Source organism: Sphaerodactylus townsendi, linkage group LG03, assembly GCF_021028975.2.
Source record: "Sphaerodactylus townsendi isolate TG3544 linkage group LG03, MPM_Stown_v2.3, whole genome shotgun sequence".
Lineage (NCBI taxonomy): Eukaryota > Metazoa > Chordata > Lepidosauria > Squamata > Sphaerodactylidae > Sphaerodactylus > Sphaerodactylus townsendi.
Window position 1 is genome coordinate 34,892,583 of NC_059427.1, and position 25,638 is coordinate 34,918,220.

Here is a 25,638-nt window from a genome sequence, read left to right on the forward strand (position 1 = left end):
TTAAAGCTAGTCTTTGCAAAAAAGCAAAAATCATGTTTAACTAGTTACTGCATACGGAAAGGATCAGGTTTGGAAAAGCACTGTTGAATTTTGAGGCCTTGCTGAAGTAGCACATGCTCTTTAAATTCACTTGAGGTTTTTTTTTTAAAAAAGACCAATTTGCTGTAAGTACAACTACCACCCTGGTTTCTAATTCATTTAATTTTCTTTTTGACCTAAACCAAGCATATTTGTGTGTTTTAAGAGACTATATAAATAAATGTTTAATTTAAAAAGTATATATCCTCATTCATTATTAATAACCAACAGAGAGAGTGTGTGTGTGTGCGTGAGAGAGAGAGAGAGAGAGAGAGAGAGAGAGAGAGAGAGAGAGTATCCATTAGGAAGATAAGCTTACCATGGTTCTAAAAATAACACCAGAACTTCATCCATACATATAGATGAAAGGGGGGGAAAAACTTTGTTGAGTAAGATCTCCAAAGGTACATAAACTAAATCCCGTTGCATATAAACATAAGAACTGCTGTCTTGGGCTGAAGCCCCACAACATAACAGCTAGATAGAAGTCTGTGGAAAGTGACAAACAGGGTATGATGCCAACTGCCTTCCCCTGTCACTGACTTGCAGAGGGGAACTCCTTTGAATAAGGAGGCTTCATCTAGCTATTGTGATTCAGTAACTTTAAAAACAAAAATTATCTGCATGGTCTATCACCATATTTTGTGGCATTATATACAGATGCCCCTCTAGCCACACCTTGAGAATTCTACACGCAGAATTCTTCCATGCTTACACATCCTCCCTCGTGAGGAACAGCAACTAGGAAACCCTACAAAAACCCAGAATTTTCTTTGCAATGCTACACATACAATTCCAGATTTATAACTGTTAAACAAAGCCCTGGCTAGTATGATCTCTTCATGAATTGTATTGTACTGTATTTTTTTTTCTTGTGCAAATGGGTATATCCTTCAGGGAGCTATGTCAGTTTCAGCAAAAAAGGTTCATGGGAATTCCATCAATCGTTTTAACATTAGTGATAACAGACTTGAGAGATCTCCAGAGCCAGTTCCAGACACTCGCTGGTTTCATGACAAGACTCCAAGATACTACAGTCAATGTCACAGTCACAGCTGCAGTCACCGTTGTTGTGGTCATCGCTTGAGGTTTGGAAATATCTATGGGAAGGGCAGCAGACTTGCTTCAGCCAATTTTCACAGACATCAGGCAACATGAACAGAAAGTCCCAAAACTGGCAGAACAAGCAGGCGAGGATGAGAGTGGCACATTCATCTGTTTACAAAAGGAGAAAAGCAAGGAGTGAGTTTTGCAGAAAATGTCCAAGAACATTGCTATTTATCTACTGAATTGGTAGGCAGCATCCCACACTTATCCCATGAACACACATGAAGCTGCCTTATACTGAATCAGACCATTGGTCCATCAAAGTCAGGGTTGTCTACCTAGGCTGGCTGTGGCTTTCCAGCTTCTTCACATCACCTACTGCCTGGTTCTTTAACTGGAGCTGTCAGAGATTGAACCTGGGACCTTCTAAGAACATAAGAACTAGCCTGCTGGATCAGACCAGAGTCCATCTAGTCCAGCACTCTGCTACTCTGCTACTTGCAGTGGCCCACCAGGTGCCTTTGGGAGCTCCCGTGCCTTTGGGAGCTCATGTGCAGGATGTGAAAGCAATGGCCTCTCCCTCTGTGCTCTTCCATGGAACCATACACTGAATGACAAGTAACATTGCCCAAAGCCACCTAGCTGAAAACAAGCCCTGTACTAGAAGCTCAGAAGCTCTGCCCTCAATCCTTGGAAGAAGAATCAAGTGTTTTGAAGAAGAAATGTTGCAACCTCCACAAAATACAATGAACTCTACCTAGCAAGGAGGAAAGATGCTGAAGTCTTGGGAAAAGGCTAATACAGCATTAAAAGACAAGACCAAATTTTTGACAAGAAATTACAGACCAATGTCATTTCTGAATAATGTACGTTGCTTACAGCAATTTTAGCTGATAGGTTAAAAAAGTTTTCCAAGAGTTTATTCATGAAGTTTAGTGGGGATTTTAAAAAAAGATAGTTAAAGGGCCATGTTAGAACTGTACTGGGTATCTTCGAATATTTGCAGAGACATGATGAAAAACAAGTAGCTTTGGTTTTTCTAGATACAGAGAAACATCCCCATCCAAAGGGAGGGCCAAAAGGGCTTGAGTGAGCAGTTTGCCCTTGCACCTGTGCATTTGCCCTCCCCAGGGCACTTACCCTGGTGGTGGAGGAGGAGAGGTGCTGGCAGCTGCCCACCACACAGCTCCACTGCTGCAGAACCTGGAAGTCTGGGCTGTGGCAGGGCTATGTTGGCATCCCACTTGGATGCCAGCATGTGAGGAGATTCCAGCATGTGAGGAGATGTGCCAGGGCGTTCCCAGGGCTGTGTGCTGGTAGCATGGAGATGTGTGCTGGTAGCATGGAGTCACATCTGCCTTTCAGTGGCATATGTCCTGTCAGCCCTATGGGGCTTTTCAGCAATGAGGAGGTTTCAGGGTTTTTCTCTGCTCTCTGCGCCACCAAAAAGCCCTTTTGGAGGCAGCAGAACAGCTTTGCATCAGTACTGTCACTTTTGGGTTGGGATGGGACTGATAAAGTTTGACAATTTGAACTGGTCTTTTTTGGTTTAAGATTTAGAAAAATATGGATTTTGGAGAGAATGTTATAAAATTGGTGAAATTGATTTAAACTTCACAGTCAGCATAAATAATCGTTTATGGAGATTTAATCAAATACAGAAAAGAATAAGACCAGGTTGCTCACTATCTCCCCTTTTATTTATTCTAGTTCTTGAAGTATTGAATAGAGACATAAGACACAATGAGGCAGTGGCGTAGCTACCATGGGACAGGGGGGTGCGTGTCGCATGATATTTAGCATGATTCCCATTCCCATTCCTATCAGGGCTTTGTCCAGCACCCAGCAGAAAGACCAGCAATTCTTCACAAATATCTTACCTTCTTCTGAGGCAACAGGAAGGTTAGCATAGTGCTAATTTGTCTACTTACACCACCACTCTATGCTAAACTTATGTCAAAAATTTTGTTTAAATGCAAGGTGGAAAGGGGAGGGAGGGAGGGGATGAGGAAAATGGCAAACCAAGGGGAAGAGAAAATGGCTGAAGGGGAGATTAAGCAATTACATAGTGGTGTGGATAAGGGTCAGGTGTTTGGTGGGGCAGAACAAAGAACAAATTAATATGATTGTATACTTGAAAGAAGCTGGCTTGGAAACGGATCAGAAAAACATTGCAGTAAAGGTGCTTGGGAAAAAAGTGCTAGGGAAGAAAAGTGAAGTAGAACGGTTTTCAGATCAAAATGGAGGAAACAATGTGCACATTTCCAAGCAAAAGCCGAAACATTACTTTATTATTGAAGAAATTATTGAAGTTGCCCTTTGGTGGCAAGATTTGTTGTAAATAACTCGTGCAGGAAAGGCTAAGGCTGAGGAAAGTTTTACTGTACATCTATATCTCATCTGGAAAGTGAATAAGCAAGTGATTCCCACCACAGATTGCAGGATGATACCATGGTGCCTTTACCAAGTGATGAAACATGCCACAGTGAGTTACTACCTGACAACTTGTCATATGTCACCCTTTGATGTGCATTTATGTATAGAAGTCACATCATCTTTCACACAGCTCTCTTAACAGGGCCAACAAAACAAGACAAGGTGTTCATCCCCAGATGCTTTCAAATACTCAGGCAAACGCTTCCTTAAACACCCTGAATGTTACATTCAAATGTAATTTTACAGCATCAGGTAATAATACTAGAAAGCACCACATTGAATTAATTTCTATTAGTAAGCTATCACCCATAATATTATCAATTTTAATAGTTATCTAAATTTGTCAGGGATCTATTTAAGTTCAGACAAGCACAAGTAACTGCAAGTCAGTCCAGGAGAATGAAAATGACTAGATTTGGGAGATACTTAGTAAATTCATGCTTATATTTTTTTTTCTTGAGTAAATGAACTGAAATAATTATCAAATTGAAACGTTTTATAAGGTGACACCGCTGCATTTAATTGTATGAAATTTACAGTGTAGAAAATGTAATCATTTTATCCAGTAGTCCATGGTGTAATTAAGGCTCTTCTCTTTTAGGTACCATATATTTATGAAATTTCCCCCCTTTCCTCCCTTTTGCACTGAGGTATAAGAAATATCAAATTTGAAATTACTCATCAATTAGGGATCTTTTCAGTTCTCTCTTGAAACATAAGATCTGTTTCCTTAATAATATGCACGGTCTTCAGTTTATTAACCCTGTTGGCATCTGCATAATTTTAATCATAGAATGGATATTGCTCTTAAGGCTCTCCCCATTATTCTGGGGGAAAGGACCACACAAAAAGCACAACATTTCAATAATAAAGTAATGTTTCGGTGCATAGACTGAGCTGCACTGTAACGATGCTTTTAAATCCCCATCACACCATAAAACTGTGCTAATGGAAATAACCCCGTTTGCAAAATCTGCATATGTGAGCATTGTCCCCCTCTCCCTCTTTGAAGAGGGCAATGTATATAAATAATAGATACTAGCAATTAAGTGTTCGTTTTTATGCATTCGTTTATGTATTTGAAAATAATATAGCCATGCGCTGCAGCGATAGAGCTGCCGCCATTCTGTTTTCCGAGCAGTTCACAAAAAAGAGAAGCGTTATTGCATTTGTCTCAATAAGAACAATGACTTCACCTTGCCCATCAGTAGATTAATTATTACAAAAGAACCAGATTTAATAACGTGGCTAGCCTGACTTCACTCTACATTTTCGTGCTCTTGGTGGCTTCTGATTGTCAAGCTAGTCCTGATTTACACTGCAAAGTCTCCTAAAGAGGACCGGATCCAAATATAACATATGTTGGGTTTTCCACTGATGTTTCTGGGCTGATGCTAATAGAACCATTTTTGGAAATACAGCTATGTTTTTCCTTCTGTTTGTAGCATTCATTATGCTAAACTGCTAGTTTCAACAAAATTTGCTGTTTTGAAATTTGCTGTTTTGCCATTATATCCAGATTTAGCTGTCTCTAAACTTCTGCCTGAATCAGAATTTTGTAGTATTTTTGACCTTGGCATAATTGTTAGGTGCCCCTCCCCCCCGGCAGCGTTTCATTAAAGACATACAGAGGCTGCCACCTTATAAACACTTAAGGGGGGGGATCTGCACAGAATTAAAAAATGGCTTACTTGTGAGTAAATATGGATTGGATCTCACTGTCAGCCTACCACCTGGTAAATTTCCTCTGAAATTATTTCCACTCACAGACTTGCAGCTACTTAAAGCTAGAATATCTGCAGCTGTCGTTTGTCATAAGCAATCAAGTGCATTATGCAATGCCCTAGAGCAAGCGCTCTTTTACATATATGGAATGCATGTCTAAGAAGGTTTGTCTGCTCATTTGATGGAGGATAAACATTTCTAGCCCCTTATGTGTATGAACTATTAGGTCAAAGTGAAAGCCATTGGTAGGAAAGAGCGCCTGAGAATTATTGCTTTAAATTGCAATCTGCAAATAGGTATATGTATGTGTGAGTGAATGATGTAGTGCAGTGGTGGCGAACCTATGGCACTCCAGATGTTCATGGACTACCATTCCCATCAGCCCCTGCCAGCATGGCCAATAGGTTCGCCACTACTGATGTAGTGGTTAGGGAGATGGGAAAGGATAGGGAAGGTCCAGACTTGGATCCTCACTCTGACGTGGGAGTTCACTGGGTGACCTTGGGCCAGCTACTCTCTTTCAGAATAACCTCCCTCTCCAGGTAGTTATAAACATAAAATGAAGGTGGGACACTGATGTAAACCACTTTGGATCTGCAGTGGGGAGAAAAGTGGGATGTGTGTGAAGTGTTGTAAAGTCACAGCTGATCTATGGCAACCTAACAGGTGCAAGACACATTCAGAGGCAGTTTGCCATCGCCTTCCTCTGCACAGTGACTCTGGTATTCCTTGGTGATCAGCCACTCAAATACTAATCAAGGCCAAACCTGCTTAGCTTCTGAGATCTGATGAGATCAGGTTAGCCTGGGCCATCCAAGTCAGGGCAAGATATAAATGCATCTAAGTAAATAAATAAACAGTAATCACTGGATGTTTCTGTAGATCTAGCGGTACTATCTTCAAGAGACTGCCAGCCTTCTAAGCACATTAACTTCAATGGACTTAGAAGGGCATAATTCTGCTTAGGGCTGCACGGATAGCTTCCTAAACTGGCAGTGTATTGCAGGGATGGATCTGGAATGTGAAGGGGGGGCAGATACCCCAGGCAGCAGGCAGAAAGGGGCAGCAGCTAGGTGGTGGGGGAGGCTGAATTGCCTGGCAGAGTTGGCTCATTCTGAATGATGCACACTTTATTCTCCTGATTAGGGTGCTGCTAAAAGGTTGGGGAAGCTAAAAGGTTGGGGAAGCATCCACAGAGATGACTTGTTCTGCAGTGCGCGCACCTCATCTCCCCCAATTGGGTTGCTGTAAGGATGTGGGGGAGGCTCAACTGCCCAGCAGAAATAGGTCATTCTTTGGTATGCATACCCCATTCCCGCAATTAGGATCCTTCTAGGAAGTGGAGGAGGCTGAATTGTCCAGTAAAGATGGCTTTAGAATGCCTGATGTGCCCCACTTTCCTGCTCCCCTGCCTTGTGGTCTGATGAGGAGCTGCAAGCCAGTGGCGTATCTGCCTGGGTCACCCATGTCCTTGGACGCATGCCTTTAGGTCATGTGGGAGGTGCCAGGCACCCTCCACATGACCAAATGGTGTATGCCGCAGCCACCAAGCCCCGCCCCACTCTGCCCTGCCCTGCCCCTTCCAGCCGCCAAAGCTGGAGCTTCTGAAAGCACAAAGGTGAAGGGGGGCCACACCCCTAACCTCCATGCAGGCCAGGGGGTGGGGCTGAGCAGCAGCGCCTCCACCCCTTCATGCAGGCAAGCTAGATCCCCCCTGAACCCCACCCCCTGGTCTGCATGGAGGTCAGGGGCATGGGGGCATGGCACTGTTCTGAATCCCACTCTTTAGCAGGCCCAGTCCTGCATTGAACTGTCTTTTCCAGTTATGATTATCATTTCAACAACATACCCATGAGCCTTTGCTAAATATGCAAATTACCACATGTAACTTGCATATTCAGCAAAGACTCATGAGTATGTTGTTGAAATGATCAACTTAACTTGAAAAGATAGTCCAAGGCAGGACTGGGCCTACTAAAAGAAGGACCACTTTGCAAGACAGGGGGCGGGGCTCAGAGGTGGGGCCCCACCCCCAAACCCCACCCCCTGCCTCCGTGTAGGCAAGCTGGAGCTTTTGAAAGCAGGCTGACGTGGGGGGCAGGGCCATGCGCGGGGAGGGGTGCTTGGGGGGTGTCTAGAGAAGGAGCATAATTACCAGATAAAGCTTTTCTTGGTCTGTAACTTATCAGGCTGCGAAGTTGTCTTTGGTGTTTCCCGTGGCAAAATTATATGTGAGAGATATATATAAGTCCTGGAATAGGCTAGGCTGAAAAGCCTTCTCCTTGGGTTGTGATTTTATGTGTGCAGAGAGGTTGAGGGAATGTTCAAACATTATAGATAGATAAAATAATGTAAAAGTGTAATTATTCATTAACAGTTCGTAAAGTCAACATAATTTATAATATCATAGAAGAGTTGATTATGTATGTATGTATGTATGTATGTATGTATGTATGTATGTATGTATGTATAAAGAAAAATATGCATATAATATATGGGGTGGACGTCATTGTGTACTTTTGCCCACCTTCAAAGTATGTGGACCCAGCCCTGGTATATTGTTCTTGTTAATATTCTTTGCGTTGGTTTGATTTCAGTGGTTCATGAAACTTGGTAAATATATTGGGAAGGGACCATCTATATAGGAGGAGCCCTTTCATTAAAAATGGCTAAAGTTCTCTTGTTATAGGAGGACATGGGAAAGATCTAATTATTGTGAAAGATCAGTCATAAAATAGATCCTACTACCCTCATAGTTGCTTTGCAGCATTGTGGTTTATTGTGCTGATCTGTACTTAGTATTTCTTAGTTCAAGGATCATTAATATGATAGATGTGACACAATCCAGCTCTGTTTGATGATAATCTATTCCACTGATGTCTTCTAACAGCAATATCAGCAACTTCTCATCCAAGGAACAAAAGCGTCCCAGATGTTGCAGCGGGGGCATTTCATGCTTTTGGAATCTGAATGTTTAAAATCAAAGTTAGAGACAGTGTAAATTGAGATACATTCCTTTGTGACAGCAAAGGAGCCATGGACTTCCAGATTACAGAAGGCGGGAACGTTTACGGATCTTACATAATGTTACAAGTGAGCCAGGTGTAGCCAAGGGAAAAAGAATGGGTGGGGGTGGGGGGGGGGGGAGAGGCAAGATTTACAGAGAGCCAAGCAAGGCGAACATCAATAAAAATAAACCTAGACAAATGGGAAACACAAACAAGAAATTCTGGATAGGACCCCAGCCAAAAGGGCATTTCAACACTGACCGTTTTTAAAATGTTCAGTCTCTTTCCTAAGCAGAGAGTTGACTTAATTCATTGCCACAGAGCACCTTCTGGTTTCGGAATAGTTTCCTCATTGTTTTGAGTGTCTTTTGCTATATGCTCATTTTTTTTGTATCAAACTCTTTTTATTATTAAGACTTTAAACACATACAAAGAGAAAGAAAAAAGTACATGTAACAGGGGATAGGGAGGGCCTCTGATTTCATCTGCAACAAATATAAATTCCGAAAATTACCACTTACTCTCCCGTTTCAATTATTAAATTATTTCTTTTCTTTTTTTTTACTGATAAACCTCATATTTTATTTTCTTGTTTTTCTATTCCTCAGATCTACAAACCACCAATTCAGTTTTTTTTACTCTGAAAGTCTATCAGGGAATTCCAATTCTAATCTATGTTCAGTCAAACACATGATCAGGACATTAGGATCATGATCATCCTCCTCAGCCCTTGTGATTGGTCCTGCCCCATTCTGGCTATTTGGCATCAAATTGTCCTCAGCCCAACAGATATGTGCCACAAATACACAGTCTCACTTGTGAGGTGCATCCTGTCTCCAATCCTCTTTCTCCATATGTTTCATTGAACACATGTATAAGACATTTAGATTACCTCTAGGAATCATTTTAGCTTTCAAAACCTACCATTGCTGTCTCTTTCATGGTCTGATGCGTTATCTTCAAGGTAGCTGAACTGTGTCCTGCATTTCTCAAGAGATGATAATCTAGACGTACAAGATTCTGACAGTTTTCTCTCCTTTTTGGTGTCCTTGGATGGCTCATCTGTGATGTTAAACTCTGATACTGAGCTCAAAACAATACTTTTCATTGGTTTCTCATCCATAATTGTTAGCTGATTTTCTAGAGTGGAAAAGATATCATCAACTTTGATTTATCATGATTTCAACTTTAACATTTGCCATGTATCTTATAAGCTTAATACATGTAAGACTCCAAAGCCACCGTATTGAATATTAGTTTGTTGTTCCTGTGAAGGTTACTTTTTTATTGTTCAGCCCAATTGCCCACTAACAAAGTCCCTAAATGTAGAAGACTTATCTCACCCTACAGTTCTATTACTTAAACCACTAAGAGTGCTGCTATTGTCCTAAAAGGGGAAGGTGAAGGGGAGCTATAGGATGTCAAAGAACAAAGATTATAAGCAAATTGACTGGTTGTGAAACACTCCAGCTATGACAATTACTTTAATTCTTAAGACAGAACTAAGGGGGCTTTCTTCTTTCTTTCTTTTTTTTACCCCAACAGTGAACTCTTAACTCACTGTGGTTCAGTTTTGTAATCCTCCAGTCTTCTGTGTTAAGTACTGGCAGGGCCACAGAAAGGTAATCCTGGTCTCTGTATAATCCTGGTCTCAGCCATGGAGTCCTCCTCATGCACCCATCCAAACACTTGTGAACAAGCAACACAGCTTATCTCAGTACACAGAATATTGAAATGATCAATATATTGTAATTCACTATGTAGTATTTAATGATGATAAATTAATTAATAACCATGAATGCCAATAGACAAATAGGCTTCATAATTGACTGAAGGTCAAAGGTTGGATGAGGACAATTTTATTTGTCCAATAATTTTAGGCAATATAGACCAATACAAGGACTCTGATACTCAAGGTAATTATTTGGTTGTTTAGGTTGCAGAAATGCATCAAAGGGTGGTGTTTTTAGATATGGGTGATATTTAAGTTGCATGAGTTTAAGACCTTGTTCTAAGAACAGGGGGAATTAAAGAAAGAAGGAAATATGAACAAATACAGTAAGGGGTCTAGGATACTCATTATTATTAAGGGTGGGTTATTATAGACTCTGGCTGATTATGCACAAGGTATCTGCTGCACAGTGGGGATGAATGTGCATTACAGCCAGACTTCTTGTACAGATGTATTTCCTTGAGCCCCACTTTCACTTTTCATTCTCTCCATGCCAAGTGAAACCACATCTAGCACGACTTTAATTTTCTTCGCTTCCAGAGTGGGGCAGATTTGCCAGTGAGCACAGTTTTGCCTGGATATCTTCCCTCTACCCATGTCCAGGCTAGCTTCACCTTGCTGTCCACACCTTCCCCATTACCCCGCTTTCTGCTTCCTACTCTCTTGTCTTCATCTGTGGATAGCCAGCAAGTGTAAGTCAAAGAAAAGAAGTGCAACCACATGGGCTTAGCCAAAACACATCAACCTCTAAATTCCCATATTGATATCTCAATATAATAATAACAAAGAGTGCTTGGAAATAACAAGCCTCTCTGTCCTCCTGCAGCAGCAGTTGTGTGTTTGTGGAGGGGTAGAGAATATCAGCTCAGAATGGGCCCCATTATAGTTGATGTGTGGCTGTTGTTTTTGTTTTGCCATCAAGTAACAGTTGACTTATGGCTACCTGGTAGGGTTTTCAAAACAAGAGAGTGTTTGTTTACCATTGCCTCTGTGTAGTGACCCTGGTACTCCTTGGTGGTATGCCATCTAAATACTAGCTAGCGCCAACCCTGCTTAGCTTCTGACCTCTGACAAGATCATGTTCCTCTGGGCTAAGGGCACTGGGATCAAATTCATATATTGATGCTATTGCTTTGAGGCCTACTCCCAAAAACCTTTTACTTCTAGACACCCTACCATTATGATTTCAATTGCATGTGGTTGATGGTATTAAACCAATAACTAGTTTATGTCTGGAAAATTTAACTAAGCAGATTTTCAATTGTAAGATCATTTTTTTTAAAAAAATGTTTAAATCCGTATCAACTTTCAAAAATCCCCATTATGGTCTGCTCGATTTAAGCATTCAACAGCACTAGATGGAGAAATCAGCAAGAAATAATCAGCAAATGCTAGATTAGCATTTGCTTTATCCACAGGCTGCTCTGTGCATCAAGCCGAGCTTTATCCTTCAAGTGCCAGCGGAAAGGAAATCAAAACTAGAAATATAAAAGGCGTAGATTTAACCTGAATTCCCCATTAAACCACCTTCAAAGAAAAGGGTAAAAAAAGCTGTCATTCAAGGACTCTTTTGTTTGTTCAAGAATGAAAATAGAGTGCATTTTACTGTCAGACTCACATTCTGAAAAGTGTTCCACTAAGTAATGTTACATGTGCCTTGTTACAAGATCAAGTCCTAGTAATATCACCATAACAAGCAACTTTCTATGACAAGCAGGATTCTGCCTTCCAGAAAACATCGTTGTCGAGAAGAAAAAGGGGCACAATTATAGGTCTCCATTTCATTTTTATGCAATTAACCTCGGCTCAGCCACGGGCCTATCTACATTATGTCTTTTATCAATTTAATGCTTGCAGAAAGTGTCTATGGAAATCAAGTTTATGCTGGGCCAGCATGAAATGATGTGGTTAGCTTTTCCTTCGGAGTTTCTGGCATTGCGTTGGTATGATAATAGGCCCAGAGCTGGGTGGAGGAAAATTAATGAAGACCAATAGACTTCTAAAATATATAATGCATCGTTTGTATTATGTATGATATTTTTAAATGACAGCGAGACCAAAATTAAATTGCAATTAAACATGGGCAGGATATCAAAGTCAAAATGCCAGATTCTGGAGATCAAGTACACACGGCTGTTTTTTAAAAAACCAACACAGAACAATAACAACAACAAAAATCTGTGACTTTAGCAATCAATTCTATTGGCTTTACTCAACAAAAAAATTAAGGAAAATCTATTGCAAACATTATCTCATCTCCAAAGATGAAGAATCTCATTGTATTCTGATAACGTGGCTTAATAATGAAGTTCCAACTTGAAACTAGCTCAGCATTTTTCCCTTCAGCCTAGGGCTTAGACATTTCTGAGCTGCTTCATTTGTAGCTTCATATTTAGTATAAAATAAATGGTACAAATCACATCATACCCTTTTGTAATCTGTTTCTTCGCATGGGATCTTACCTGGGTGATCAGCTGTGTTCAGGATTACTATGGGGAGAACTTGCAGAGGAAGGGTGCTGGTGGAGCTGTCTTGGTAGAAAATCAAACAATAACACCATCAACAAATTGAATTCAGGAGCCATTCTTTAAGTGTTACCAACCTCCAGGTAGGGCCTGGAGATCCCCTGGAATTACAATTGCTCTCCAAATGACAAACATCAGTTCCTCTGGAGAAAATGGCTGTCTTGTTGGGTTGTACTGAGGTCTCTCCCTTCCCCACACTCCACTTTCTCCAGCCCCCACCCCCAAATTTCCAGGAACGGCCCAATTCAGAGTTGGCAACCCTAGGACAGAGTGGATGTTGCAAAACAAAAGCAGCAGCTATCAGGTGACATATGATGCCAGTTATGTTTGTGTATGTTTGAGCTCAACTATGTGTACTCTGTTTCACATAAAGAAGACTGTATATCCCACCACCACAGAACAAAGCATGCCAGACCTTCTTTGTTGTAGACTGCTCTGCCTAGATCCTAGCTAGCCCTGCGGTGTCCATCAGTTTGAAAGTAAAAAAAAGCATTTAGGCTTAAACGCTCTTGTATCAAAGTACCAAGCTCAATAATTCACAAAATAATGGTTTTGACAGTGGCAGTGCGTAAACAATGAATGATAATTCTCATATTCGTTCATGACTATATTCCAATGGGGAAGTATACAATTTTGTTAACCACTGCACCTCAACTGACCGAACTGACATCTTCATGTGAAACTGAGTATAATTCATTTGGGTTGAGGGTTTGTTGCCTGCAGGTTAGGCACTTTTTGATTGAGATGACACCAGTTTCCCTTATTTTGCTAAAGCCTTGTTTTGATTCAAAGGCAGAATGGAGTGTCCTTTCACACAGGAAAATACAGATGCCTCTAGGACAGTGGTGGCGAACCTTTGGCACTCCAGATGTTATGGACTACAATTCCCATCAGCCCCTGCCAGCATGTCCAATTGACCATGCTGGCAGGGGCTGATGGGGATTGTAGTCCATAACATCTGGAGTGCCAAAGGTTCGCCACCACGGCTCTAGGATAAGGTTTTATTACAGTGGTGTTTGATTCTGCCTCTTAAGAACATAAGAACATAAGAACGTAAGAACAAGCCAGCTGGATCAGACCAAAGTCCATCTAGTCCAGCTCTCTGCTACTCGCAGTGGCCCACCAGGTGCCTTTGGGAGCTCACATGCAGGATGTGAAAGCAATGGCCTTCTGCGGCTATTGCTCCCGAGCACCTGGACTGTTAAGGCATTTGCAATCTCAGATCAAGGAGGATCAAGATTGGTAGCCATAAATCGACTTCTCCTCCATAAATCTGTCCAAGCCCCTTTTAAAGCTATCCAGGTTAGTGGCCATCACCACCTCCTGTGGCAGCATATTCCAAACACCAATCACACGTTGCGTGAAGAAGTGTTTCCTTTTATTAGTCCTAATTCTTCCCCCCAGCATTTTCAATGAATGCCCCCTAGTTCTACTATTGTGAGAAAGAGAGAAAAAATTCTCTCTGTCAACATTTTCTACCCCATGCATAATTTTGTAGACTTCAATCATATCCCCCCTCAGCCGCCTCCTCTCCAAACTAAAGAGTCCCAAACGCTGCAGCCTCTCCTCATAGGGAAGGTGCTCCAGTCCCTCAATCATCCTTGTTGCCCTTCTCTGCACTTTTTCTATCTCCTTGATATCCTTTTTGAGATGCGGCGACCAGAACTGGACACAGTACTCCAAGTGCGGTCGCACCACTGCTTTATATAAGGGCATGACAATCTTTGCAGTTTTATTATCAATTCCTTTTCTAATGATCCCCAGCATAGAGTTTGCCTTTTTTACAGCTGCCATGCATTGAGTTGACATTCCCATGGAACTATCAACTAAGATGCCTAAATCCTTTTCCTGGTCTGTGACTGATAGCACTGACCCCTGTAGCGTGTATGTGAAGTTTGGATTTTTTGCCCCTATGTGCATCACTTTACATTTTGCTACATTGAACTGCATTTGCCATTTCTGGGCCCACTCACCTAATTTATCAAGGTCCGCTTGGAGCTCTTCGCAATCCTTTGTGGTTCTCACCACCCTACATAATTTGGCTACAGGCTCTATAGGAAGGATAGGACAGGGCGCATTGGGGGTGGAGTTGCCCTTTACATCAAAGAGAGCATAGTATCACATAAAATAGACAATGCAAGGGGAGCTGGTTCCCCTACAGAATCACTGTGGATATCAATACCAGGTGTGAAGGACAGTTTAATATTAGGAATATATTATCGTCCCCCTGACCTTATTCCCGAAAGGTAGGGTTCTTGTGAACAACTTGCATCTAGGAAGGGATTTTTCCTCAGAGGATAAGACCATTCCCAAGGAATGGGAGCATAATGTTTTTACCAGGAAGATTTTGAGCTCTGCCCCCCACTCCAACCACACAGATTTGGGAAGTAGGCTATTCCTGTTTTAATACAATGATAGTTGGTGAGTAATAAAAATTGTTAAAATTTTATCCTGCTCCTCTTCCCCAGGGGTTAACTCATATGATGTACTCTGTTTCCTAGTGTATCCTTACAAGATCCCAGTGAGGAAGTTGAGGCTGAAAGAAATTTGTCTGATCCGAAGTCACCCAATGAGTACCCTAGCTGAATGAGCATTTCTCCCTATAATTAGCCCCCTTGACCAGCACTGAGTGTTCGGTATTTCCTTGGACATCTCTCTTTCTGGCTTATACTGTTCCCTTTCTTCTTCTACTATAGCTCAGTGTGGGTCACATGATCTTTGCTCATCAAACTAGTCCTCTTCTAGGTCAGATAATTATCACCATTATTTTCCCCAAATCCCTCACTTTTCCAAACTTTCCCCCTCAACCAAGCACGTAGGTAAGGGGGGGGGGGGTTTCTCGGGTTTGAACCCCGCCCATTCATGTCCGAAGCTCCGCCCACCAGTTTGTGGGTTTTTAAAACATTTTTAGTGTTTTTCGGTTTTTGGCCTGCAGGGGGCGCATTGTTTGGGCTAGCAGCACCAAACTTTCGGGAATTTTTGGTGGACTCTCCTGATGATACTACCCAGGTTTTGTGAGGTTTGGTTCAGGGGGTCCAAAGTTATGGACTCCCAAATGGAGTGCCCCATCCTCCATTGTTTCCAATGGGAGCTAATAGAAGATGGGGGCTGCACTTTTGAGGGTCCATAACTTTGGACACCCTGAACTAAATTTCACCAAACCTGGGAGGTAACATCAGGAGAGTCTCTTACTGATACCACCCAGGTTTTGTGAAGTTTGGTCCAGGGGGTCCAAAGCTATAGACTTCCAAAGGGGGTGCCCCATCCCCCATTGTTACCTCCAATGGGAGGTAACAGGAGATGGGGCTACACCTTTGAGGGTCCATAACTTTGGACCCCCTGAACCAAACTTCACCAAAACTGGGTGGTATCATTAGGAGAGTCTCCTAAAGATACCCTAAAAGTTTGGTGCTGGTAGCTTAACAATTGCACCCCTGACAGCAGGCACCTCCCAAATTTCCTTTTAAATCCAACCCCTTCGGCATGGATTTAAAGGGAGAATCTGAGGTTTTCAGTTTAGAAGAAGAAGAAGAAGAGTTTGGATTTATATCCTCCCTTTCTCTCCTGTAGGAGACTCAAAGGGGCTTACAATCTCCTTGCCCTTCCACCCTCACAACAAACACCCTGTGAGGTGGGTGGGGCTGAGAGAGCTCTGAAAAGCTGTGACTAGCTCAAGGTCACCCAACTGGCGTGTGTTGCAGTGTACAGGCTAATCTGAATTCCCCAGATAAGCCTCCACAGCTCAAGTGGCAGAGCAGGGAATCAAACCCGGTTCCTCCAGATTAGAATGGACCTGCTCTTAACCACTACGCCACATTGAAAGTGATGCTGTTTCACGGTGGGGGATAATCCGCCACAAAACAGCATCACTTTCAATGTTATTTAACTGGGGACCCCAGATTCTCCCTTTAAGGTGGATTTAAAAGGAGAATTTGGACTCTCTAGTTTAAACACCATTGAAAGTGATGCTGTTTGGGAGTGGATTCTAGCATCACAGCGGTTGCCCGGGGGGCAGGGGGGGGGACTCAGATTTTGCACCGGGCTCCATTTTCCCTCTACGCCTCTTCCCAGAGGGGAGGGCAGAAGGAACTGCCAGCTGCCGGCTGGGAACCCACCTGGTGGGGGGTAGGGGAGGGCAGGGCGGGGGAGTCTTCGGTCCCTAGCCTTGGAGAGCTGCTTTTATAAGCGCTAGGCTGGGGGCGGGGCTTGGGGAGGCATGGCCACGCCCTAGGGGTGGGTGGGGGTATGGCCCCCCCGAACCCCCACATAAAAAATCTATACCTACGTCCCTGCCCTCAACACTATATCCTAGGACTGTGTGAATTCTGTGCTGCTTTGATTTGTGTCCGTGTACATTTATTATTTTTACCCTTTTAATAAAAACAGTTAAATGTTCACTCTCATTTCCTGCAAATTTCTTGTGAAAAGCCATCCCTGTGCTGTCCAGCTTATCTGGCCTCTCACTATGCTAGGTCTGCCCTTGCTAATTCCGCCACTCTAAAAAGGGGCAGACCCCACTATTTCAGGTAAAAGCACTGTGCCATATACCCATGGGATGTTAGTAAACCACTGTGGAGTTTTGCAGATTTTGAGCACTTGGACATAAATCCCATTCTAATAGGAGAAAAGGACACCCTGGCTCAGTATTAGGTATGGTATAAAGATATGAATGCAACAATGCTGCCACAATACTTGGAGTCCCCAAAATAGAAACCCTGCGGTTATGAATTGAAATGAAAAATAAATGGTGTGCTCAGTTCAGACCTTCTTTCCATTTCTTAGGCTGAGACATAAGGTTGTTTAGAGGTTTGGAAAGAGTTTATTTCAGTAACATAAGAACAGGAAACTGCACATGAGGCTATGAATATACGATGATTCGCTTATGACATCATTCGATCATGCAACCCTCTTGTCTTTTGATTTATAATGATGGATAAGTAATTCATCTTGGTTCAGCCTTTCTGGATTTGCTGCAGCAGCAGCAGCAGCTCTGAAAATTGGATGGCAAGATCTTTGAAAGGAAAAGCGGATCTTTGATTCCATCATCTCAAATATTTAAATTATATTTTAGTGACAGGAGAAGATCATCAGTTTTTCTGTGAGCCCATTAGAATTGGTTGGCCAAAGTATATTGACCCCTGTCCTGAAGCCTGTGCAATTGGATCATAACCTGAGCATTTCTGTTAACGTTATTTTGCTGTAAACCATAACATCAGTAGGCTCAAGGGCTTCATAATATTGTAACTGGTCTGGAAAAAGAAAAGGGAAAATAATTTTCTCTCCAGCTCTTAATATCTTTTCCTGATTCATTATATATTTTATTTTGAGGATGAATGAAGCTTGGTTGATTTTTTTAATTGTTTCGTTGATTTTTTTAATTGTTTCAGAATATGTTCTATGAATTTATTTTCCTTCACTAACCAGAGTGCAGAATAAAGAGACAAGATAGATAAAGAAAGATGATACAATACAGAATAATTGGGGGGGGGGGGGGGCAGTGACAGATGAGAATAGTTACAGAAGGAAATGAGAAACGCCTGTCCCAACATTTTACAATAATATTTAGAGTCTGTAAAAGGTTTTGGCATGTAGAAAGCTTGTTACTTAGATGGGATTGGATCGAGGAATCCATCAGCAGAAGGCACTGGTAATCGTGAATCTTTCCCATGTTCTCTTCTCCAGAGGAATTCTGTCAGACCCCCAGGAAAGTTTTTTCTTTTGCTTGCAGAATCCACATGGACTAATAGCCATGTGGGTTAGGGAGGTAAATTGAGGAAGGGGGAAGAGGAAAAATCCCCCTTCCTACGTCTCCTATCAGCAGCAAAGGAGAGATCTATTGGTTCATGTGTGTCTTTCTTGTTGCCCTAGGAACAAAATTTCCCAGGGTCAGAAGGGACTACTGTGTGGAAAAGGAACACAGGCAAGAATGAAACACAGCAATCCTTGTATCTGCAGATTGCTGGATCCAATCTATTGTCTTGCAACTACATAAGGCAGATTGGAATTTTTAACCCATGTTGAGGACTGGTGCCTGAGACTGAGAAGTAGTGTCTTCCCTAAAGTCACATCAGATAATTTAAAGGAGAAAGTGTCCATTGGCAATTGATCAGTTTAGTTGATGGTTAGATGATAGCTGATACAGCTATTCTCTCTCTCCCTCTCTAGTGTACTGAAATTAAAAGTGTCATATATGGAAGACCCTGGTTCGAATTCAAACTCATGCCATGGAACCTTGGGATAATCACACTCATTCAGCCTAACCTACCTCACAAGTTTGTTGCAAGGATAAAAGGGAGGAGAAAAGAATTATGTAAGTTGCTTTGGGTTCCCAAAGAGGAGAAAAGTGGGGTATATATTAAAATAACTACATCTTTCTGAGCACTTCCTCCTTCCAGTTCTTTACCATCATCATTCAGCGTTTTTCATGGAACTTCATAGGTAATCTCCCCTCCTCAGTCATCTGCTGCCAGTTTATTTCTCCTTTCAGCATCCCCATTTCTTCCCCCAAAAAACAACAAAAAATGTACACGCACACACAGAATCCCCTCCCCTTCAAACAAATCTGAGCTGTCTTTGACATGAATTGTTTCTTTCCCCATTTCTTCAAAGCTGTCACAAGCAAGCGTTTGTTGCCACCCTCTTCTCTTCAGGGGTACTGTAAGCACACATACACAATAAGGGTTTGTTTGTTTGTTTTGTGGTGGTGGTGTTCACTAGTATAGCGTACTGGCATCTTTGGGCATGGTGGCTCCCAAGTCCTGAGGAAATAGTTGGTGGAAAGCAGTTTACTTTATATATAAGTACTCATACTTTTTTTAATAGAAAAAAAGCACTCACTCACTCACTCACTCACTCACTCACACACACACACACACTCACACTCACACACACACACACAAAGTGCCATTAGAGTTTGCCAAGGGTTAATATAGCTGCTGTCAAAAGTGCACTGCATCTACTTTTAATGATTCCACTTTTGCCGAAACCGTGAAGTTTTACACCATTATTGTTTTATTTTCTATTTTTTTTCTCATTTGTATATATTTTGATATACAAACTCAGTCTCAAAACTTAGAAAGGTTATTTTTTCTTATTTCTCGTATGCTAGCCATGCCCTCATGTAAAGATCCCCACCTCCTCCCCAGGATCGGAGAGGTATGGAGGCTAGACATCTGTGCTTGCAACCTCTGACACAAATTAAATGCCACCTCTACTTCCTTGTTATGCAGCAGTTTTCTCCTCTGTTTCCTAAGAGAGGACACTTGTAGCACAATTTAGATGTCAAGAACAAACCTACTTTTTGCAATGACACTGCAAGGAAAATGATGAGCGTATACAGCCAATACCAAAGAGTCATGACAGTTACATGTGGGGCCTTGACTGAAACTATTTTTTAAATTCAGTAGCTGGAGTTAAATTGTGGTTAAGAATCCTGGCTTCTGAAAATTAATTTTAATTAATGCACCCAAATTTGGGTGAGCCCATTTTTTTGATTCAGTAAATTTTGGGTTCAAGTTTTAAGAACCCAGAAATTTTTGATAAGGCGATACCCATTTGCTGTATTACTGATTTGGGGGCGGGGGGGGGGGGAGGTTAAAACCCAAACTTGAAATTTACCAGTTCTCCATGGGGACTTGAGATGACACAGATGTTTTGTTTTAAAATTTTGTCCTGTTTTATATGCCAATAAAGGCTTGTGTTGTGTGAGACCTTCAACTGAACGCTCAGCTGGCTGACATGCAGTTCAGCATTCAGTCTTCCTCCCCTGCTTGTTTTCAAATTCCATGAGGACTTGGGCCTTTCCCCACTTACCTTAAGCCCCGCGCTACTTGAGGAGAGTAGTGCGGGGTCCCCCGGCACTCCCCACGAGAGGGGCGGCGACAGTGCAGCCGCCCCGACGCTGCTGCTGCCGCGCCCCCTCAGCGTGAGGCATCCCTGGCACTCTTGCAAAGGGCACCTTTTGATGACCCCGCGCAGAGTGCGGGGTTGTGGGGACAACTGGGCGCGCGCCAGGGATGCCGCACGCTGGGAATTGTGTGCAGCATGGCGGCCGAGGGAAAAGTGGGGAAAGGCCCCTTGAGAGTGTAGAGGTTTGTAGAATAAATTTCAGCTTTTTCAGCCCCAGGGCTCAGCTGAATACCCTATTTTTGTCAGTAAAGGGGAACCCCCCCAAAAAGACCATATGGGTTTTTTTAGCCTTTGGCAATTCTGTTTATCGAATTACCACCTCTATATATGAAAATGTGGAGTCCCCTGCTGGCCACGGGTCTCACAGTCTCACCCCCTTGTGCAGGGACCAGCTCCAGATCCTCCTGCTATGAGTCACCCTCAGAAGTGGAGGGAGTGGAATATGAGTCCAATTCTTCTGCTTTCCTGGCTGGCAGGTTCCCCAGCCCTAGGAGCTGCTGTTGTGCTTCCTTCCCGGGCTTCTCTCAGATGCCTGCTCAATAGGTAGTCAGCCCACCCCCTCCTGCCCATCCAGCATCTCAGGTATGTGCCCTCCCCTCCCTTGTCTGATTGGTTGTCTGGTCATAGTTAGCTTTGGCTGTCGGAGCCCTCCTCCCCAGGTTGCCTGGCCCTTCTCCCTGCCACTTGCAGGCTGGCATATCACCAGGATGGTGCCTGGCGCTTTCCTTGCAGCCTGGGGTCTGTTGGCTGCCCCACTCGCTCTCCCCGATTGCCTTTTTCCACCTGCCACAACCAATGTGCCAGCCACCCTTGCTGGTCGGTCCCAGGCCTGACACCTTGGCTGCGCAGGATAAAGGAGGGAGGTGGTCAGCTTCATCCTGAGCAACTGCAGCAGCAGCTGTCTAAGTTCAGGCAACTAACTGAAGTAGGTTGAAGCTTGATCTTCATTTTCTATGTACAATAGATGAGGGGAAGAGGAAGGTACCAACTGTAGAAAGCAGATGGAGGCTGTAAAAAGTTTGACAGTCAACACTGACAAATGGTAGTAATTTAAGTGAAAAAAGGAAAGTGGCTCACAAAAAGCCTGGGATATCAGCACACCCAAACACATCTTATTCGGAATATTAGTGCATTTCATTTGTAATGTACATGTGAAAACAGCTACGTGCCCCCACTATAGCGTTATACATTGTCCATTTGTATGCATAAACCTCCAAGAATACTTATAATGTTCGCTGGCCATCCAAGCTGGTCACATTGGCTGGCATTTGCTTGCTTTTGGGGACTCAGATTCCAGTGGGCTAGCTGTGTGAGCCTCTTGTAATAAAATCACACAGGGGTCAGGTAGAACATTTAAGACAGGAAGAACTATTTCAGCAGAAGTGAAGTTCCGCAGGCTTGGTGAAATACCCAGCAGGAGGGGAGAAGAAAGTTGCAAGGGGGCAGTGTAACTTCAAACGGGATTGTTGTCTATTAATATAAAAATCAATTCCTATTCCATTACTAAAGGAAAACTTTGAAAATGTGTATTGAATACAATATCGGCTACTTGGGGGAAGGGGCCCTCTTTCTTTTTGTATGTGTTTTTTTTAAAAGATATGCTAATTTTGCCTGTGTTAAAATGTGATATATATTAAAATGTGAAAGTATTCCATGTAAAGCAGTCAAGATGCAGGAGGTTAAAACTATTTTGAAAATACATTTCTTTGAGAGGTCTCAGCTACTGGATTTATTGGGATAAATATATGGTAGTGTTGACATTTGGAGTGATTTTTGTCTCATCTTCGTGAAGCAGCCCCCCCCCCCCCCCCCGAACATTTAATAAAGAAATGTCTTTCTCTGGAAGACATCTTGCCGCTAGATTTTGTACAAAAGAAAAAAAAATGGGAGAGAAGGATGGGAGGAAAAGGAAGTGAAGAGAAAAGGTTCTGTCTCCCACATCCCACTTAATAAAATTAAAGCCATCTATGTAATATTGATATGTCGATATGTTTTTCAATAATTCCCCCCTACAATTTAAATAAAACTCTCATCACTTCAAAAATTATAATTATATGTCTTCTTCACACTTTGAAAATGGCACAAGGTGCTCATTTGCAGACTTCTACTCTTCAAATTTTCCCTGAGAATAGAAATGTCATGACTCAGTTAACAATGCTTTATTATTCGCATTGATCTTTTTTTATAGTGTTCTTTATCTCAAAAACATTGTAAATCAGATAGCTTCCTCCCACCCTTTTGTTCATTTGCAAATTTTTATTATTCTCATTTAAGAAAGCAATGGAGTGTCAAGAGTCACTATATATTGTTTATATTCCTTTTCTTCCTTTAAAATTACCTTTAACTATATGAAAAAAAATAAAACTTAGCAGTCGGGAGAAAATAAAAAGCATAGATTTGGAAAGGAAGATGTAAGATTTGCTACTGCATGTGTCTCTGTAATAGAACAAACCTGCTTGAACGTGGACGATTACTATTGGAGAGCCACCGTAACGATAGCAGTAAGTCCAGGGTCTTGTAATCCTACCAGCATGGCTAGCTTCCCATACAACAGAAACTGTCCCCTAAGAATGTTCTGTGATGTTGCAGGGGGTCTAGGACACACACATCCACACTACCTTTGATGCTGCTTTGGTCTTCCAATTATGTCTTGCGAAGCCCACTAACTTCAATGAATTTAAAAGGGCATAACTTGCCTTATGGCCCAAACCAGGTAGGGGAGGGGGAGGATGGACTTTGGGCATGACACAGGCTTACATTGATGCCGTTGCCCCATCCATCAGCGTAAGTGGTATCCATGCCAGTGGAGAGGGCAAAGATGCTGGAATCCTGGCACACGACAGCTTTGCAATAGCCAGACCCAAAAGTGGGTGCCATTGTGGAGCTACGCTGGCCTCTGGGCAGACGCCAGTGCAGTGCGGGCAGGCTGGGGCATTTCCACCTGGGCTTTCAAACTGGGAACACTGCAGCGTAAGCCTCAGAGCAGTGGTGGGATTCAAATAATTTAACAGCTGGTTGTTTACAAGCACTATTTTAACAACTGGTTCTGCCGAAGTGGTGCAAACCTGCTGAATCCTACCACTGCCTCAGAGTTACTCTGCCCTGCCCTATGGAGAGCTTTCCACGCAGCTGAGTTTTTTTTGGTTTTTGTTGCTTCCCCTCACAGCCTCAAAGTCCCATGGAGGCAGTGTAGGAGTACTGCAGTGGTGCAGTTCCTGGATGCCGCAGTCCTGTGGATTGGGCTGCCAGGATTGCATTGCAGAAGACTTGACTCAGCAGTGCGTGCGTGCGTGCGTGCGTGCATGTGTGTGAAGTGCTACCAAGTTCCAACTAATTTATGGCTTACCTCAGCAATGATCTTTCAAGGTAAATGAGAAGCAGAGGTGGCTTGCCATTGCCTTCCTCTGTAGTCTTCCTTGGTGGTCTCCCTTCAGAGTGCTGACACTGCTTCACTTCTGAGATCAGACAAGATTGGACTAGTCCAGAGGTCTGCAACCTGTGGCTCTCCAGATGTTCATGGACTACAATTCCCATCAGCCCCTGCCAGCATGGCCAATTGGCTGATGGGAATTGTAGTGCATGAACATCTGGGACCCACAGGTTGCAGACCCCTGGACTAGTCCATGCCACTGACTTCCATTCCTTGTCTTAGTATTGGGCATATATTTTGGTTTCATGTTTTGTTTATTACTATTTAGGCAGTCATTCTCCCACCCCCCTATTTCTTTTGGTTATCGTATTACTTGATGAACTGATGATTCAATCCAACATGACAAGATTAAAATTTATTGAGTTGGACCCTATAGGTTTTTCTTCTTGATCTTGCTTGGTTTTCCTTCTTAAATCAGCCATTTTCAAGTCCATGGTGACACATGATCCCCAACACAGTGCTTGTACAAGTCAAAAGGGACACCTCTTCCTTCATTCATCAGTGGAAATCTGGTAGGATCTAACACATTTTTAACAGAGAGCGGCCACAAATCACTGTGGCCGCCATTGCTGCCTGGGAAGCAGAGGTGCAGCACCAACGGGGCTGGGTGGGGCACGATGCTCCGGGCACGTGGCTTGGTGGGGGCCTGATGGGGGCATTCCGGGGGTGTGGTATGGCAGGGCGGGGGCAGACGGCGCCGTGGCAGGGGCTCAGGGTGCGCGTGCTCTGGGCAGAGTTCCTCCTCACTCTGCCCCTGCTGGGAAGGCCAAGGTGAAGAGGCCCCACCATGTCGGCCTTAGTAGGGTGGAAGTTAAGCAGTGGCCATGCCCTTCATGGGCAGTGGCATCAAAACGCTGGCATGACATTATGACACCAGTGGGAGGGGCTGTAGGAAGCCTTATAGGTTTCGCCTGACCCGGGCTTCTTCTTTTGGATTGAAGCGGGAGCAAGTTTCCCCGCCCACCTTTCCCCTTTTTTTGGACAATGTTAATGTATGAATCTAATGTCATAGCCAATACCGGTGGTTGGCACATGGGAACTGATCTGATGGTGAGGGGAGCTGTGGAGCTAACCCTCTTTGGCAGAACCTCCTTAAGAGGTTTGGGGTGGAGCAAGCCATGGTGAGGACACCCAGGCGTGAGCTATTGTGGCTTGTGCCTCTTAGTGGTAAAATGGTTCTTCAGAAAGTGGCCTGCCTCCCAGCTGAGTTCTACTGTCTCTGTGCTGCGCAAAATGGATCTCCAGAAAGTGGCCTACCACCCAGTTGGATTCCACGGTTGCTATGCATGGTTAACATTTTCCTGCAACAGGCAGGTTGGAGGAAGGTTTCAGTGGGGGACAGCACTCGGGCTGCCCAGTGTACAGATCAGGTCCCATGCTGCGCCTCACACTTCTTTTCCTCCTTTGTCAATAAACGGTTTGGCTGTGGCCAAAATATTTTACCCCGAAGACAAGAGTGTTGTGTCGTTATTTTGGTTGTAGGACTGTGAGCAATACCGGTCCCACCCTCGGGTGGCAAATACTTGGCAGGTATGGTTGCATTATGGATGGCTACTCAAACCCGAGTCCTCCCTATACCCCTCAGTAGGCTTCGAGATTCAGACGCAACAAATACCAGATTCGGTCTGAATCTGGGAGACTTTGGGCATATATGGGCAAAAATCAGTCAAATATGCCCTTCCCAAATATGAATGAATCCGAATGCAAAGTATTCGGCTTTTGGGGGTGTTTTTTTGGTGTTTTTTGCAT

At 43.1% G+C, this 25,638-nt stretch overlaps 1 protein-coding gene across 1 annotated transcript; it reads right to left on the reverse strand.

Annotated features, from left to right (window-relative positions):
* Window positions 1–1,033: 1,033 nt before the first annotated feature.
* MDFIC2 (MyoD family inhibitor domain containing 2) lies at window positions 1,034–9,417 on the reverse strand. Its single transcript, XM_048487321.1, has 2 exons — window positions 9,219–9,417; window positions 1,034–1,293 (listed from the first exon to the last, which is right to left on the reverse strand). The coding sequence occupies exons 1-2, from the start codon at window positions 9,415–9,417 to the stop codon at window positions 1,034–1,036; spliced, it is 459 nt and encodes a 152-aa protein (XP_048343278.1).
* Between the last annotated feature and the right edge of the window lie 16,221 nt (window positions 9,418–25,638).

Coding starts and splice junctions, on each gene's coding strand:
- MDFIC2 (XM_048487321.1), bottom strand. CDS start 9,417: ATGGATGAGAAACCAATGAAAAGTATTGTTTTGAGCTCAGTATCAGAG. Junction 1,294..9,218: donor CCATGAAAGAGACAGCAATG/GTAGGTTTTGAA, acceptor TTTTGTAAACAG/ATGAATGTGCCACTCTCATC.